This window comes from Onychostoma macrolepis, chromosome 12, assembly GCF_012432095.1.
Source record: "Onychostoma macrolepis isolate SWU-2019 chromosome 12, ASM1243209v1, whole genome shotgun sequence".
In the NCBI taxonomy this organism is placed as follows: Eukaryota; Metazoa; Chordata; class Actinopteri; order Cypriniformes; family Cyprinidae; genus Onychostoma; species Onychostoma macrolepis.
This window is the reverse complement of record NC_081166.1, coordinates 10475569-10493240: the sequence shown is the minus strand read 5'-3', so window position 1 is coordinate 10493240 and position 17672 is coordinate 10475569. Positions and strand designations below refer to the sequence as shown.

Sequence of the window (17672 nt, the reverse complement as noted above, 5' to 3'; positions counted from 1 at the left end):
AAATCAATGATTTTTTTTTTTTTAAGCAGGTTCACTGAAATCAACAAAATGAATTAACTCATTAACTAAAATGATCCTTCTCAAACATAAAATAACTGTAGGACACCCTACAGTTTTAAGGACTTTTATATGCAGCTTTTTCAAGTCCTTGAGATCGTAAGTGTGCCATTTGGTACAGGACCACTTAACGAGGAAAAGAAAGAGACACATTTTCTCTGGACCTTGAATTCTCAATTACTCACTAAGTTGTACAACAGTATCATTTCTACTGCTCTGCAATCCTGACCGTTTTACTCATTCCCCTTCACCTGTGTTTGAAAACAGCATACGTGATCCTTTTTTTAAGTGGACACACAGATACTGTCTGACCACCGTTACCGGTCGTTGTGGGTCAGTGTGTGTGTGTGTGTGTGTGTGTGTGTGTGGCTCCCCGTCAGGCAGGCCATTCCAGTGTCTCCGCTCCAGCACCAGATTCTTTAAGAGTCATGGCCTTGAGAGGGAGGAAAAAAAATGAGTGTGGATAATAGGCCTGTTGTTAAAAGAATGGAGGAGAGAAGGAACAAGTGAAAGAAAGTGGGAATGAGAGGGGAGGAATATTAAAGACAAGCAGATCCCGTTTCACTTTCCAGGTCATCCAAGGGCTGCTGCACTTGTTGTCATTATGTAAATTTGTGCCAGCCGGACACCCTTGGCCACTGCACCACCTATAAACGTCAATGTGTGGAGTTCACAATGTTTCTGAAAACCTGCGCGTTCTGTTCCAGGACTTAACTTTACATTAATTTCCCTACGAATAAAATTATGCTGGGACTTAAATGCTATGTAATTGTGCACCATGTTCACTGTTGATTCAAACCAATCTGATTCCATACTCCTGAAAATGACAGTAAGAAAAATTTAAAACGAGTGCCCATGCTTTAAAATGATTATACTCGTATTCATCCCTAGGTTTTGCGGGCATTGAGATGTGTAGACACGTACAGGTAGATTTGTGCTGCGATAAAAATACGCAGCGAGCCGCCATCGGGGCCTGCGCCGGCAAAGCTGGGCTTCAATTTGAGCTGCGGTGATGGACGGCTAATGAGAGCAAAAAAATCCATCCCGTATAACAACAAAATACCACTGACACTCCCGATCGCCGTGTTCCCAAGATGAGACGGGGAAAAAAGAGAGCCGGAGGAAGACAGGCAAGGAATGAGAACGAGAACGAGAGAGAGAGAGAGGGAGAGAAAACTCACAATGATGACACGTAAGTGCAAAGAGCGATTAAGGATTTACTTTCAAAAGGGCCTCCATTGATCTTTTTTGATAGACCTGCAATAAATCAAACCAGATTGACTCACATGAGAACGAAGCCTAATCCTTTAGTCAGATCCAGAAGAACTCAAACCAAACCAGCTGTTAATTTAGGCTTTACAAGATAAAGCAGGCGAAAGCCAACCTGATGTACCCTAGGGCAAGGGCTTACATCATCTCTGTAAAGCAATCAACTTATTGCCAGTTTGGAGAGGTAATCAGAGTGCACACTGGGAGGAGAGAAAAAGACAGAATGGCAGGGGAGGAGAAAGTAAGAAAAGGTCTAAAAGGCAGAAATACAGAAGCTCTATGAGAAAAGCAGAAAGAGAATGAAGTGGGGGCGGGTGAGGGGGGACACAGAGGTCCAGAAAACAGGCCAAGGGTTATTGCATGCTAAAATATGTAGCTATGCTAGAGATATGGCGAAATATGAGAGGGAGGCAGCACAGGCTCTATTTCTTGCCTGGGCACCCTGTAATTTCCCTATGCGTTTGGCCCTATGCCCATGGCCAGTGCCACCTCGGTCATGCCCGGTCAACCACATCGAGTCAGCGCCATAGCCTGCCATGCTAATTAAGCCAGTTATTTTTGTTTGTTTGAGTATTTTTCTTCACCAAACTTTATTTTTCTGCTGGACAAAACGATCAAGACGCGCCATCCTGTCTTTTCTGGTTACTTTTCTAATGTCCTTTTCAGACCCACATCCTGTTTGTGTATGAATATAGGAGAGACATAGATATACTTTACTTTTATACTATATATTTTACTTTTATACTTTTGTTGAAAAAAAAATCAAACAATAAAATATATAAAGAATCTATTATTTATATAATCACTGTCATAATTCTACTACTATTACTATAATTTAATACAGTTTATAAAATAATAATAATCTGGAACCTTAAATATTAATATTATTATTTTTATAAAAACAAAAAAATAAATGCATGTAGTATATGCATGTACAGTATATCTATAAAGATTTGAGATAAAAAGAGAAACGAGGATGATGCTGATTTGGGCAGTGACAGGGAAGCATCACTCAAACACACCCAGACATACATCCACTCATTAGGTACCATGTTCTTGCCTTTAATGTTCTGTTTACTACACACAACAAGATCAAATCTGAAATCCAATTCCAGGCCTGACCAGGGCCTTTCACTTTAGTTCTGAGGGAGCCTTGAAAAAAGCCAGGCTTGCAGTCTCTGGAAAGTGTCCAAGAGAAACTGAGGCTCAAGAGTCCAAACAAAACCCCAGGTGAAATCAGAGTAAAAGCAGGAGCCCGCATCCCCACCTCTCTTCGACACACTGCATGCACACAGGGATCACTCAGACTTTGGGTGTCTGCTCTACCCAACTAAATTGAAGTTAAACGAGCCAGGGGTTTGACACACATGTGCACATCCATGTAAAGAGCTTGGCACTTCTGCAGCGCTCTGTTGCGCCTACTATCTTTAGTGCTGAACTGAGGCTGCCCCTCCTCCTCCTCCTTTTAGCGGGTGTACCACTCAGCCTCGTGCCTTCCACCATCCTCCCCACGGGGTCACACTTTTAATTACATAGAAACAGTAATCCCATCAGACAGATGGCAAACAGGCCGTCACCCAATGACTTTATGCCCAATTGAATCATTACTGATGTTATTTGCTAAATTATAGCAAAACACAACAACACCGCCAAGCGGGATTTGCACAAGAAGCTAGCGAAAGCAGATGTGCCCTCCTGTCGAGCATCTGTGACAGAGATCAAGACGGCGTGAAGACGGGAAGTGGAAAGTCGGATCTGTTTTAAATGAATAATATTCTAATCAGTGCAAGCAAATGCAGACCCTTATTATCCGCTGGGAAAAAAACAAACAAAAAAATACGATTCCTCTACCGGACAAGGCATTTCCAACCAACTTGGTTTGGTAAACCACATAACAAGCGCAATTGAGAAGTGACGAGAGTTCTTTTCTTATAAGAGGGAGCGTGTTTGGTTTATGGGCTTTGCTCAGCACCGCCGTTTGTCTTTGGGGAACATCCCAAGAATCCACTCTTTCCTGAAAACCAAACACCGAGCTTCAGTCCACAACCTTGCTGCCAGAGCCCATTCATTCTTTCTCTCGCTCGCTCACCCGCTCTTTCTTTCTGTCTGTCTCTCCCTCTTCTTTTCCTCTGCCCATGGCTTCTGTCAACAATTAGCGGTCGCCTCTTCCAGAGTCCCAGACCACAGCACCCCGAGCGTTAAACTATGCAATCTCCCAATCAGTCCCTCAACATAAATTACAGCTTGCGACATCGTTTGGGAAAGAGACGCACCTCTGTGCCAATAAACAAACAATTCCCATAAAATTGTTTTTGACAGAACTAATACAAAACTCCAAACTCAGTCGGAGTCACGACTATATAAGCATAGTCCTTAAGAAAGTCAATAAAAATATTTGGAGCCTGTATTCTTGGCTTGCAGCAGGGCCTGATTGCTCACCTGTTGTGTTGCTTGGTGTTAATGTATGTCTGATTGGTGCATGTTCTGGCTGGGCCCCAGGGTGTCGTATTCCATGCTGGGTGGCTAGACTTCGTGCCGCAGATGGGAGCAGCTCCTCTGCCCAACGCTGGAGCAGTAAATCAACATTTAACCATTGGGGTACAAGCCACACCATAACGTAACACTAACATTTTCCATTTCATAAAACACAACGAGGCGAAGGCAGAATTACGTCTTTGCGCTCCCAGACTTAGGGTTTTAATTATTGCTTCTTAGCTACTATAAGACAGGGGGCACAGGGTCATGGCTTAAGACAACAACTCGGTCACAAAATCCAATTATTTTAAGCCCAGCTCAAATTAGTTCATATAGAATGGCTGTTTAAAATACTTGTCCTCTGCTTGGACCTGATAAGACTGGCAGCTTCCCTACAAACCAGAGCAGTTGCGTCTACAGGCATGTCCGTCGCTGTAAAGTGATCCAAGCAGCACCCACAAAACTTCCAAGCTGTTTGTTTTAATCCTTTCCTGACTATCAGTCAATAGGCCGCTGCCTGCAGTTGTTCTTGCGTGAAGACGTGGTAGATACCGAGCTGGAAGACGACCTCAAGAGTGCTGCAAAGTGGAATTTGAGATTCCAACCACCATGTCTAAAAAGAAGGGGTTCCTGGGATGTACTCAGTGGGATTAATCATAATTTCTCGTCTGCAGATGGGAGGAAGCCGGAAATTACTAACGTAGATGTTACTGAAATGAGGGTTTTTTGAAAATAGCCACAGAGCTTCAGGGAACAGCAGACACGTCCACTAAAGTGTCCCTGGTTCTCCATTCTGTAATAAGACAGAAGCAACCAAATGACTGTCAACATAAAATTTGCACACTTAAGAAGCATCAGTAAGATCTGACCACAAAAAGCAGCATGAGTGGTTCTCCTCAAGTGTGCGGTTGCACTCCTGGAGTCCGGTCCCAGAGGCGAGTGAGTTGAGTATACGAGTGTGTAAGGCCGCACAGCAGCTGTGAGAAAGGCACAGGGCCAGCTGCTTCCCTGCCGGCTCTGATTTCCTGACCTCACAGCCTGAGAAGCACACAGTCAGGTGACCAGATCTAAAACCTTCTTCATGTCCTCAAACACCCAAGCGCAGACACTTGGGCAAGAGGGCACCCACACACCTTTCTGCTTTCAAAATCTTCCCTTTGCTCTCCGTGTTGATAAAAGAGTTTGGTTCAATCTGCGGCCGAGCTCTGTAAACCGATGCCTTTTTCCTCATAGAGTTCCCCGGGCTGTGACCACCATGTTTGCATACCACAAATCTTGCGTAACCGTCAAGTGGTTTCTCACCAATGAGACTTTACATTAATGGAGTAGAGGATATTCATCCACTCTAAATCAATAGTGTGTAAGCCAGGCAGATTGACATCCCTCAGGAGAGGAACTCTTGTTTACTTAAGTGAAGTAACAAAAAGAGAAAGTCCCCAGAAGGAGGGACTTTCTGTTTGCTGTCCTTAAGGGGAAGACAACAGTCCTCTTCAAAGGGTTGCTCAATACTGTCATGCCCTTCAGAAGGATAATGAGATGGGCGGAAATGGGCATGCAGAGTTGATGGCGAGCCGCCCGTCACAGTGGCCTCAGCTTTGCGTGCCTCAAGTTAATAGCAGTTTCTATACGGTAATTGTAACTTAATTGTAAACCGAGGAGAGATCAGGAAGAATGTCAAGAGTCAAACTAGGTCAGTGAGGGCCTTACTTTGGCATGACTAAGCTTCTGACCCGGTACTGCTTCCTCAACCTATCTTCCTCACACCCTGAGCGATTTAGTTGGTTGACTAGTCATGATTGAAGACTCTGGGGGTGTGTTAGGCCACGTTCGGTGAGCTGCCTTACGGAGCGTGGCCCTCTTCCCGGCTCATTTGAACTGCAATCCTGCTCTTTTGCTCTCAGTGCATCTTTTTGTCATTTGAGAGCTCATGCCCCATTTGTATTATCCACTGAAATGACACGGGGGAAGGGGGACTGATGAGAAAAAGGAGGGGCTTCAAGGAGTCAGCTCCAACGAAACACCCCCGATAAAACACACAAACTTAAACCCACACACACACACACACACACTCTCCTTGACTAATGTGCCACGACACTCGTACATCACCCACAAATTGGCCAAATGAATTAACCACGGCCCCTGGTTAGCGTTTCGGGCTTTAAATGGATTTTCCCTCTCCTGGCCTAGCCAATAATTGCATTTATCCATCTTGTTGAAGCGCGGTTTACACACTTGCTAACATCATGCCAATCCAGGCTACATTTTCTGCTCCAATGGCAGGAGAGGAGGAGATTTGTCATTGGATCATAACAGGTAATTCAAACAACAATTAGTTCGATGACTCCCCCGTATGTCAATGTCTGGCAGGGTTTGATGGAGCAAGAGGGGTCTTCTGTCGCTACAACCCCCCGCCCCCCCATATCTGCCATCCTGCTTACTGAGATGAATTGAGCTCTGCTGCTTTTTAGTACTACTCATGCACACCACTAGGCGCTAGCAAACAGAATCCCAAGCAAATGGGACCTGCGACTACTTTTCACACACATAAACAGATGCATACTCTGTAAGACCGACAAAGCACTTGTGTCGAAGGCTGCTGCAGGGGTCATCTGTGCACTCACAAGTGTTTGAACAGTAGTGCATTAGACACTCCAGGGCCCACAGGACAATTGGGCTATGTAAACACTGTGGGACTTCCTTCCCTGTAGACCTTAAAATCTGGGCTTAGACAGCCCACTATATGAACTCCTGCTCAAACATTTCCCATACGGTAAGACAGCACACATAGTTAAGGAATATCATCACATACATCATTCAACACGAAGAAACGAACCTGAGAGAAGTCAAGGTCTCCACATTATTGTTGAGTATTAAGCTTTCATGGTTCTCAACACAGTTCTCAAACGCTGGATCATTTTTCCCCTCAGTGACCTGAAATCTTTCACTTCGACGCCCCATGCTATGACAAAGCAGGCAATTTATCTTTATTGATATTTGAAAAATGCAAAGCACGACGGCCCATAAAGATACAGGCGCTGTAAAGCTGAAGATAAAGAAAAACTGCCGGTTCTAAAGGGCATCTAGACAAACGTCACGCCGTCGCTGTCGCTTGCCTATTCCATACCAGCCTTGCTTAAACTGATTGCTGGCCAAAGAAAACAGCTCCAGGTCAGGATTAAACTCTCTTTCCTTATAAATCACTCCTACTCATCGCTAAATCTTTCCGTTCAGCAGATAGCCGGTGGAGAGAGATCACTATTCACTATTCACAAGCAGTCATCATCTCTATTTAACTCGGAGGGCTGCTGAATTACACCTCCTCTATGTCAGTGTTCAGATCTTAACACTGTGAAAGAACATTGGTTGCAATCAGAAACCACATCTGGCACCTCTGGCTAACACTGATCAGACTCACGGAGCCCTAGGGGCAGCCGGCCAAAGATACACCTCCATTCAATTACACCCCTCGCTCACAATGCAATTGACAATTCGTTCAGCGAGGGAAGTCAATTCCCTGCGTTTTGGAATCGACCGTACTGAGTGTTCACACCGTCCTCTAATGAGATATAGCCAGCGACAGTTGATCCAGGCTAATCCTTAAGGGTGAAGATGTACAAACAAACAAACCAACATTTCCTACGGTCTGCGATAAAAACATTTTATGTGCGCACTGGAGGTGTAGACAATTCCCTCTAATTTAATGTGAATCTCAATGTGAGATTTATCCTCAGACACATCAACCAGACAAAACTGGTATACGGCCATGTGACAAGCATGATGCTAATCAGCTGAAATATTATCTATACTATTTGACAGCCATTCAGCAGTAAAACAGCATAATGTAAGGCTCCAGAAACGCCATCGCATGCCCATTATTCAACGCAGGGGATGGTTATCTTCTGATAGTCGAGAAGATCTGTACCAAAAACCCCCTCAAATACGTGGTTTATAAAGTTCATAAAGCACATATCTCTAATAAAGCATGCAAATATCGGCCTGTTGTACCTCTAATCTTAATATAAACCCCGATTAGCGGATTAATTTCTTTCTACCCTGGTAGAAAATCTCCTTCACCTTTTGTTCAGTTCTGAATGCAGTACCTTTGCTAGAAACAAGCATGCAATAAACTCATTAGCGAACAGACAAGCACACGCGCATCCGCACACGCGCACACACTCCGGGCCCAGCTCAGAGCTTATCCCTTGGCAATTAAAAGTTTAATTAGAAGATTAAAAATACATGGGCTGAGTTTTATCACCTATTACTTTCTCAATTATGTGCTTTACCCATACAAAACGCTGCCGACATATCTACTGGAATTAATGCAGATTATCGAAGTAAACAGGATTTCACCTTCTGCAATGCAACATTATAGAATCTCATTTTGCAATCAGAGCTAGAAGACAAACTTGTCGTTGTGACACTAAATTAGCTCACTTCCTTATCAAAGAGAAACATTTCACAAGATGGAATAATAAACACTGACGCAAAACAGTGACTGGTCAGGCTTCATCTTTTTTTAGAAGCTTCAATAACATGCCTTAATGAAGATAACTTTGTCCTACTTTCGAGTTTAAAAATAGATGCCGATAGGTTTTTATTTGTTTTTCTGTTAAAGTTCTGTGCAGAAGTTTCACTGAAAATGTACGTCAGTGACAGACTTCCTGTGTGAAGGCAGCGATGGTCACTCTATCAGGCTTTTTATCAGGGAAGAATATTTACCACAGTCTGATGTCATTGTGTTTTCTGTACTAGAGGTCCATCTGATGTATGACAACACCGATCATTATGTTTTAAACTCTGATAACGAATGATGTACAGTAAAAAAGACTTTGTGCCGAAGAGTACAAGACGCACACATGCTCTTTCACTGGAAACTTGTGCACTCCTATCATTAAGCATACAAGTCAGATGGCAGCTCCAGAGAGCATGTGTGTGCACTTTGGCCCAACCCGAGCACGTTCCAATCCAAACAAAAGCCCAGTGCAACCAAATTCCGCCAGCGTCACCCAAGCCTCTATTCTGGAGAACTTCCAGCCGACATTTTGATGACGAGGCGGGAATCAGGAAGCATTAATAACTTAGCCTGATTCATAAAAAAGGTTAAGGGGGGGTGGGGGGGGGGATGCCACACACATGGCCTGTCCATCAAACATGACTATAAACTTGTCACCTCCTCCTTGTCGTTTTTCAGTCCCTGCTGTGTTTTTTTCTTTCCTTCATTTTTTTTCTTAGTAGATAAATGTGAGGCCTGGGGGCTCTATTGTTTGGACATCTAACCAGGAACTGTCGCCACTCTCATTGCCCCCACATTAGCAGCAATTATGCGCCCTATTCAGACTGTCTTTGTGCATCTCCCTCCTCTCCGTCTTCCATCTCCCCCACTATGCCACGGCGGGCAAATCGACCCCGCTTTTTCCCGCTTTTCCTAATCCCCCACTCCAGTCCAGAATACTGCACAAGGTAAACTCCTCTAAAACATTTCTTCAGAGCAAAGCAGATATACAAAAATGTTCTGATTATGAAATCTAATATTTTATATAGTATTTATATATAAAATGCATATAATATTTTGAAAATTCTAATTCTATCATATTTTTGCTTGAGCACAATAAAACTACACTAGCATACATTCAGGGGGAAAAAAACGTGTATTTTAAATTTAGTAAATTGTACGAATGCACAAATAACAATGTTTATTGGGCAAAAATATTATATCTTTGTATGTTTCCCTTTTATATTTTTACAAACAGTCTGCAAACAGTGTGACAACATGCCCCACTATTGTCACAAAATGTGTTTAATGAAACGCATCTCTTTTTTTCCTGGGCAATAATTGAAATATTCAATAGCCTTTTAAAGCCAGGATTGTAAGTGCCAATAAAGAAAATGATTTTCAAAAAAATAAGCCTGAAAATATTTCAATAAAGCCCTTGCATACTTACATATATTTATATATCACATTACAGATCAAGGAGTTTTAAAATATCTGAAATGCATCAAATTATAAAATATTTCTGATTCTTTCTTGAAGATTTTCAGTACTTTACTATAGATGAAACTAAACTAAAAATGTGCAAATTTCACAGCTTTGACAAAAAGGAAAACAGTTTGTATCATAACCAAAAAATACTGGCTCTTTTAACACCTAATTATTTATTAATGTATGTGTTTATTAAGATTGAAAATTAAATAATCTGCCAAATCATCTAAATATTATGGCAAATGCCAACACAAGAACTTTCACAGATTTCCATTTGGAAATTTTATTAAATTCTTGCACTTCTTGTAATTAATCAATATTAAAGGTCTTCTTAAACAGTCCTCGACTCAAAAGGCCTCAACACTGGCGTTCTGACCCCCATCAGGAAAATCTGCCTGTCATTTAAGAATTCACACGCAGCTATCATACAGCTGCACAGGCCTGCACACGGTGCATGTGCACAGAGAGAGAAAGAGTAATTTCATTTCCATGTTTCAGGAGCCCCTCAACGTGTAGGCCAACAGCAGGACTATATTTAACAGATGACAAAAGTTGCATTCCAGACGTACAGTACGATCTTTGTGTTGAACTTTGTGTATGGAAATAAATGGTGAAGAGGAGAGAGGTGAGGGGTGGGGTCAACAACACACAGCTGCTAAGCCAATGCAGCTCCATGAGACGCAGAATTTACAACAGCATTTATCTGAGTTCCCCATTTATCAGTTACAGGATTGCGTTTGCAGCTTTAAAAACAAACGCAACGGAAATAAATCAAGAAAAAGTCAGAAATATAATTCATAACCATGACAAAATTGGAAAAAAATTGAATATATTTCTATTTATCTGCGATACGATTACGAAATTCTTAACAGTCCACATCCGAACAAGAAACCTTCATTAACTATTGAACTAGTGTAGAATATTGTGTATGCACAACACTGCCTTTAAAAAACACCATCGTGACACAGGGAGCAAGAGAGAAACAATCAAGGGAGAAAAAGAAAAGAAAAAAAAAACACCAGGTTATTTTCACACACGATCATAGAGAGCAGCCTGCCAAAATCATCAACGTAAGACAATTGAGCACAGCAAGCAGAAAAAAAAAACCATCTCAGTAAATATTTACAAATCTTTTCCATTCATTTACCAAGCACTAACAAAACCGTACTGTACTCTTTCACGGCCCACCCCCTCCGACCCCCCCCCACCCACCCACATCTGCGATTCATTGACTTTACAATTTACCACATGTCGAGATGGGAGAGGTCGGGACTCTATCTGAATCACGACACAAATATGCGAGTGATTTATTGTTTTAAAAACCATGGGCCGATTTAGTGCAACTCCACTCTTCCTGAGCATTACTCCTATTGGCAGACCATGAACAATTACAGTTTGGACTAATTAAGCCCTGAGAATGTGCTGTGCGCCGCTAATGTCTCACAGGCCCCGCTTTTAGTTTAATGGTGCCAAACTTTGCTCCCCAACTTAACTCGCACAAATCCAAAACAGATTGCACTTTTTTATGGGTGTTTATCAAGCCCCAGCAAACAGAAACCGTTTGTTTTTTTTTTTCTTTTTGCGCGCGTAGGATGGGAGGAGGAGAAAAAAAGACAAGGAGGAGAAGGAAAGAGTGGCAGAGGGAGAGAAAAAGAGAGTCTTGCTTCCGCCATTCTTTGTAAACAAAAGTGATTTGCAAAACAAAAGGATGGCAACCTTCTAAATAAACTGGGAGTGTATTTTGTGGAGAGCGGCACAAAACGCGAGCGCGTAGCTCGGTGAACCCCCTGCGGATAGCAATTAGGGGCCATTAACATGTAAAGCCAATTTGATAAGGTATGAGTCTATCCCTGTAAATCCGCATTAAACTATCTTCTGCACCTCACACGACAGGCTATTCAACACACATAATCCATACGATAAAGCATTGTTATTGACGTCTTAGCCTAAAAAGATTCTGCCATGGTTTATTAAAATACATACATGTAGGGCACATGAGGGTCGAATGCATCTTTAGCAAGAAATATTAATTACACAAAATCAATTTTGACATTTTTAGATCAAATAATACATTAAAATTAAAAATATTGGGAAAAAAATATTCTAGGTCTCCGCCATGCATCTCCTTCTCTTTGCTTTAAATAGTGCAGAGTGCATTTGGGTGTTGCAAGTTTGTCTTTTTTTATATTATGTTCCTTTTTTAAACTACGCATAATTATACGTTGAAACCTGAAACCTCTGCCAAAAGTCTGCAGGCCTAAGGAATTATGGGGCCAGGGGTGGCGTCAAATATCTTAACATTCATAAGTCAGAGAGGCAGTAAATAAACCCAGCGGATTTACGGGCAAAAAGCCCCCTGCCAGAACTCAGCCGGCCAGACCTCTGCTCTACCTCGCTTTCCCCTCTCCACAGACCTGTTGAGGTGCGATTTTAGCCTAAAGCCACCCAGTTAACCCAGCACCTTTCCAACCACAACACACACGTAGAGTGTGTCCGCAGCCGTGTGTCCGCCACGCAAACTGCTCTCGATGAAAGGGGGAAGAGTGGCTATTGTCTGCAGCTTTTAGTGAGGGAAAAAAAAAAAGAGGATCCAGGCATTGTCAGTAGAACGTCACGGCAAATTGCTAATTGCTACCAAATCATCGTGAAGCTTTTCCGACTGAGGTGGTTGGAAATACAAACTCCCGTTATTACAGCTCTCAGAGGTCAGACGAATTAAACTCGCTCTCTCCCTTCAGTCAAACACACACCAGGGGAAAAGCATTTTATCACTATTGCAAGAGATGACACATGGTCAACGTAAATTAAATAATATATGTTTTTAAATTGTCACATCTCTGATATCAACCTTTAGAGAAGCATCCGCCATTACCTAAATCCTTACGGATTAAATAATGCGGCAGTAGCAAATTTATCCTGAAAACAAAATTCTGGATCAATAAATCCATAAATGTTCGATAAACACTTACACAATAAACACATAAATACAATAAAACTGGAATATATCATCTGCCTGTTTAATACAATTTAGATTAATACAATTAATAAAAATAAAAATTTTTTTAAAAAAGGCCAAGAAATGCTAAAAAGCACATCATCGGCAGCTAAACCCAACAAGCCCCATGCATTCGTTAAACGGAGCGACAGCTAATCGATGCTCAGGTGAATTATTTATCCTCTACTTAAGTAATGCGTTTATGAATACAACGGCTTTCAACTTCAAAGCGGTGTGGGTCGGACGCCCAGGAAGCTCATAGGTAGCAGACCTCATGGCAAAGAAGCGGGGCGAAGGGCTACAGCACGATGTCAAAGACTGAGATCTGTGGGCCTGGTTACAGTAAGAGATCAAACATTACAACATACAACTATAAAGAAATTCGCTATATCTATGGGCATAATATTTAGGCTAGAGGGTCAGAACAGACCTGGACTGACTCCCACATATAGGGGAGGATATCAAACAATGATCCTACTTCCGTGAGAGATCGCTAAATATATTCTCGGTAGCCAAAAATGAATAAGCCAGCGATTTAGACAGGGCTCCTTCCCAGCAGGGAGAGGAACTATCAGACTATGAACTCTGGCAACAGCATCTCTGGGATTCTTCACAACCTGCTATACTGAAGACACACTATATGTCAAATGTTTCCTTCTAATGCACATCTGCAGTAGCCACACTGATGCTTTCAGAATTTTCTGTCCTTTTTATTTATATGTGAATGTTTCTAATGTGCATTTAGATCAGTAAAGAAATTATCAGCAAGCGAAGAACAGATTCAGCAAAAAGGCATGTTTTGGGATGCACGCAGTATCCATGACAAACACAAACAGCCAGAGATGTTTCTACAAAAACGTCTCACTGATACTAGAAACAGCAGAATGCCTTTAAAATACCTGAAGTTAAATCCACAATTTCAGAGCAGTGCATTTCGAAGGTAGTCATTTACTTAATTTCAGGTTACACCACATGTCATTGTCATAAAGCGTACCTTCACGTTTCAGATTAAGCCTAGAGCTGATTATGAAAATCAGAAATGACAGCAAGATCCTACTGCACAATTTTCCTATCCTTATTATGTTTTATCTACAGCAATGATATTTAAAAAAATTGTAAAATATCAATTGTGAATAAAAATATTAACCTACTAAATCAACATGAATTATTTCTGGTGCCAGGAAAAGTGCTGGACAAATATACATAACTATGCATAGCTGATATAAACAACATAATCTGTATTTGCATTGAAATATTAAGCATATATTCATATATTGTGTGTTATTCAACATTATGCATGCTCTAAATAGGAAGTCCATCATGCCATGACAAAATGTTAATGTAAACATAAAACATATTATATTTAATGTGCATTTTAAGCAAATGTTTATTTAATTTCAAAACAATTCTGACACTGATATTTCACTACACACTGTGTCAAGGGTGGAATGAGCAATATTGTGCTTTCATTCTGACGATCACAAATTCATTGACTGCCTTTCACTAATTACCATAAACATTTCCCATGATGCTCTTTGGCAATAACATTTATGTGCATTGCATTCTTTAAATAACAGTATTATGTTAAGCTCGGATAAATAACTAATGTGCCATTTTATGTGGCACACTGTAAAAATGTTTTCATCATCGTGTCATAACAGCGTCTTTGTTTCCATCCATTTAAACTGTCAAAATAATTTCTGTCATTTCTACTCGATTTTCTTCAGCAGTAATTAAATTCAAAGTGACAGAAAAAGCGCAGACTGTAGCCTAACTACAGCACCACTTTGATTTCATTTTTTAAAAATATTAAGGTTGCAATTAAACTGAACATTTTAATTTTTGAGGGTTAAATGCTTTAGAATAACAGAAACGCTTTATTTTTTCCACGTGTAAAAATCATCACAACGATAATAACGATGGTAATAACAATACTATTAATATAAATTCAGACATTCTTGTACATTTCAGTTTTAGAAATTCCGGAACACACGCTACTGTAAATTAAACGTCTAGTCTGAAGCAAGCGAGCTAATCCACCACTTATTCAAGTACACAGACGATTAAAATTAATAACACTGTACAAATGCAGAAACTAAGGCAAAGGTAACCTGCCAAGTATGCAAATATAGCCGGGGAAAATGAGAAGAAAAAATAACAACGGAGTTCAAAGTTGCAGTGGCCGTGTGTTTGTGAATGTCATGAAAGCACATTATGCGTTCCACTGTACTCGCCGCTCGCAGGCAGCGTTCGTTCAGAGCGACAGCGGATCCGCGGGAACGGCATGCCACTGTACTGTGCGGAGTGAAGTGTGGCAGAAGTTCACGAGCCGACCAAAACAATCCCTAAACATGGACGTGGTGCTTTAGCTACGTGCATGTGGCTGCAGAAACACGTTAAAAACACTTACTGTGCGCGCGGTGGGTGAGAGCGATCCGTTCGGGAGGTACGGGCTCGTGAGGTCGGGAATCATTATAAATGGATAGCCCGGGTACGGTGGGCTCTTGAACAGCCCTCCATCTTGCCTTTTCGCAGCTAACATGGCGGGGGAAAAGAGGAAAACTTTTAGTTTAAGTTACATTCCCAAAAAGAAAAAAAAAAAATACTTTGTACGTATGTGCAGAAGCAAACGGAACCGAGGCACCGTGTTGTTGTCCTCTGCAAAAAGATGATTTAGAGAAAACAAGCACTCACCCTCCTCTAAACTTTCTCTTGTTTTGTCTCTGAAACTTTCAGATCTAGGCGGAGGCCGTCTTTCCGCCTTGAAATGCAACGAAACACAGGGAATGCATTGAATAATCACAGCGAGGAGATCGTTAGCTAGTTAGCAGCGTGTTTAAACAAGAAAAGTGCATGTAAAGTTGTGGACAAGTCGCGGATTCGCGGTTATTTGTCACTTACCTCGGAATCCGAAGAGCTGTTTTGATTCGTTTCCGACTCGTTTACGAGAGAAGACTTGACATCTGCTAAATCCCTTTCTGCTGAGGAGTTCTCCGAAATCTTTTCCTCCTGCTCGCCTTCGTCTTTGAAGGAAATCATTTCATCGTTCGCACCCAGATCGTCCCCTCCACCGCCGTTCAGCTGCGGCATTTTTCCCGAGGAGCGCTAATTTTGCGGGGGGCCAAAAACACCCAAAAGTTTTTAAACCCTTGATCTTGGTGTGATCCCCGAATCCCGAGTTTTAAGTTTAGGGACTCGCAGTGGCGTTTGGCTGGGTGAGTGTTCAAAACTCAAAAAGAAGAGGGCAATCTTGGCAGAAACAGAAGCCGGAGACGGAGCTGAGGCGCTCGGATTGAGGGAGTTGAAGTTGGTCGGAGTGGTTTTCAGTTCAAAGGCGGCGCTGATTGACAGATAGAGAGGGATGGAAATAGAGAGAGTCTGGATTCGGGATTATTGACAGGGAGAAACACACAAGAAAAAAAAACTAATGAGATTCAAACAGGGAGGGACTTGAAGTGACGTTTTCATAAATAGAGAGGGGCAGGAAAAAGTACTGGAGGGGGAAAAGGGCTTGAACGAGAAAGAGCGAGCGCGCGCGAGAAACACAGAGAGGGAGAGGAAAAGAGCTTTTGGTGAAGAGCAGGACAGTTAAAGCGAGTCGCCCCTGTTTGCTTTTGTACAGGAATGAATGGAAAAATAGGCGGAAGACACTTGTGCGGTAGTCTGCATGTTTCTGAGCGGCGAAACGGCACACAGCTAGAATCATATCGGCTTCCTTATTTTCTGCAGTTGTTTCAGGAGGTGTCGGTGGGCTGAAATAACCCCACTCGCTCCAAACATGGACTCAAATGACAATACACTCTGAATCAATCCTATTTTTGAAAATATCACCTCAAAACGATTTTACTTAAAAAGGCTAAACTTGCGAGGCATTAATGTAGCAGTTGTTTATGTCCTTTTATTGGTGATTTCAAATGTTGCTGGCATTATCCTACGCAGCCTATATAATCTTATATACTGAAATGTATTTTTAAAATCATTATATCAACATCTTTGTCGTCAAAAAGCGGAACTTCTCACTGCAGCTTGTCACTTTGATTTTACATAAAAAATAAACCGTTTTTGTGCGTTAAAATTTCTATCTATATAAGGTAGGCTAATATATATAGTTACATGCATACAAATTTTCCTATAGGAACCTTACATTTATTTACATGTAAATATAAACACTGCATATGCATACATGTTCCTATATATAGATCAAACAAAAAAAACGTTTATGTTTTATGTAAAATAAATTATTAAATTATATGAATATATATATATATATATATACACACACACACACACACACACACACAATGCAATGTATTTCTAAGTATATTACATTAAAATATATACACACTATGATAGAATGAATAAAGGTTGTGTATTATATATATCATTTGTTGGTTCTGAGACAGACAGGCTAGAGTGAGTGTAGATGGGCTAATTGAGACCAGATAACCCGTATTCATTGTGAATAAAGACAAGGGGGGGTGGGGGTTGAATATCTTTTCTCTCACATCTCTTCTCTACAAAAATGCAAGAACAAACTTTTTTGTATTTGTTTGTGGGCGTATGCTTTTGGTTTGTTCATTTTGGATTTAAATACAGTGTATTCATACATGAATATATGTACAAATCATAAAAGATTATGAAATTAAAAACTATGGGCAGCTTCCCAAAATTGTATGAGCTATGAATTATATTCCAAAGACATTCCTGTGTGTTCTGATTAGTACTGCCTAATATCATCAGTCCACTGACTCATAGTATTTTCCCCTTTTAACATTATTTGGTTAGTTATTTAATATTTAAATTAGCCATTTCCTTACATCCATTTTAACAGTCAAGGTCACACAGGTATCAGAAAGCTTCATTCATTTCCCTATACCTGAATTTCACTGGTGG

The 17672-nt window shown here is 41.2% G+C and overlaps 1 protein-coding gene across 31 annotated transcripts in view; it reads right to left on the bottom strand.

The window, feature by feature from the left end:
- The window catches only part of tcf7l2 (transcription factor 7 like 2), an 85411-nt gene extending 68977 nt beyond the window's left edge, over window positions 1-16434 (bottom strand). For 4 of the 31 annotated variants that reach the window (XM_058792827.1, XM_058792834.1, XM_058792829.1 and 1 more), the window contains exons 1-3: window positions 15681-16314; window positions 15474-15540; window positions 15190-15314 (exon numbers count right to left, since the gene is read on the bottom strand). In XM_058792827.1, the coding sequence (XP_058648810.1) occupies window positions 15190-15314; window positions 15474-15540; window positions 15681-15869 (381 nt within the window). In that variant the 5' untranslated portion in view covers window positions 15870-16314. Of the gene's footprint in view, window positions 1-15189; window positions 15315-15473; window positions 15541-15680 lie in introns of all 31 variants that reach the window. The other 27 variants (XM_058792833.1, XM_058792828.1, XM_058792836.1 and 24 more) reach the window with 16 other exon arrangements.
- Window positions 16435-17672: the final 1238 nt, after the last annotated feature.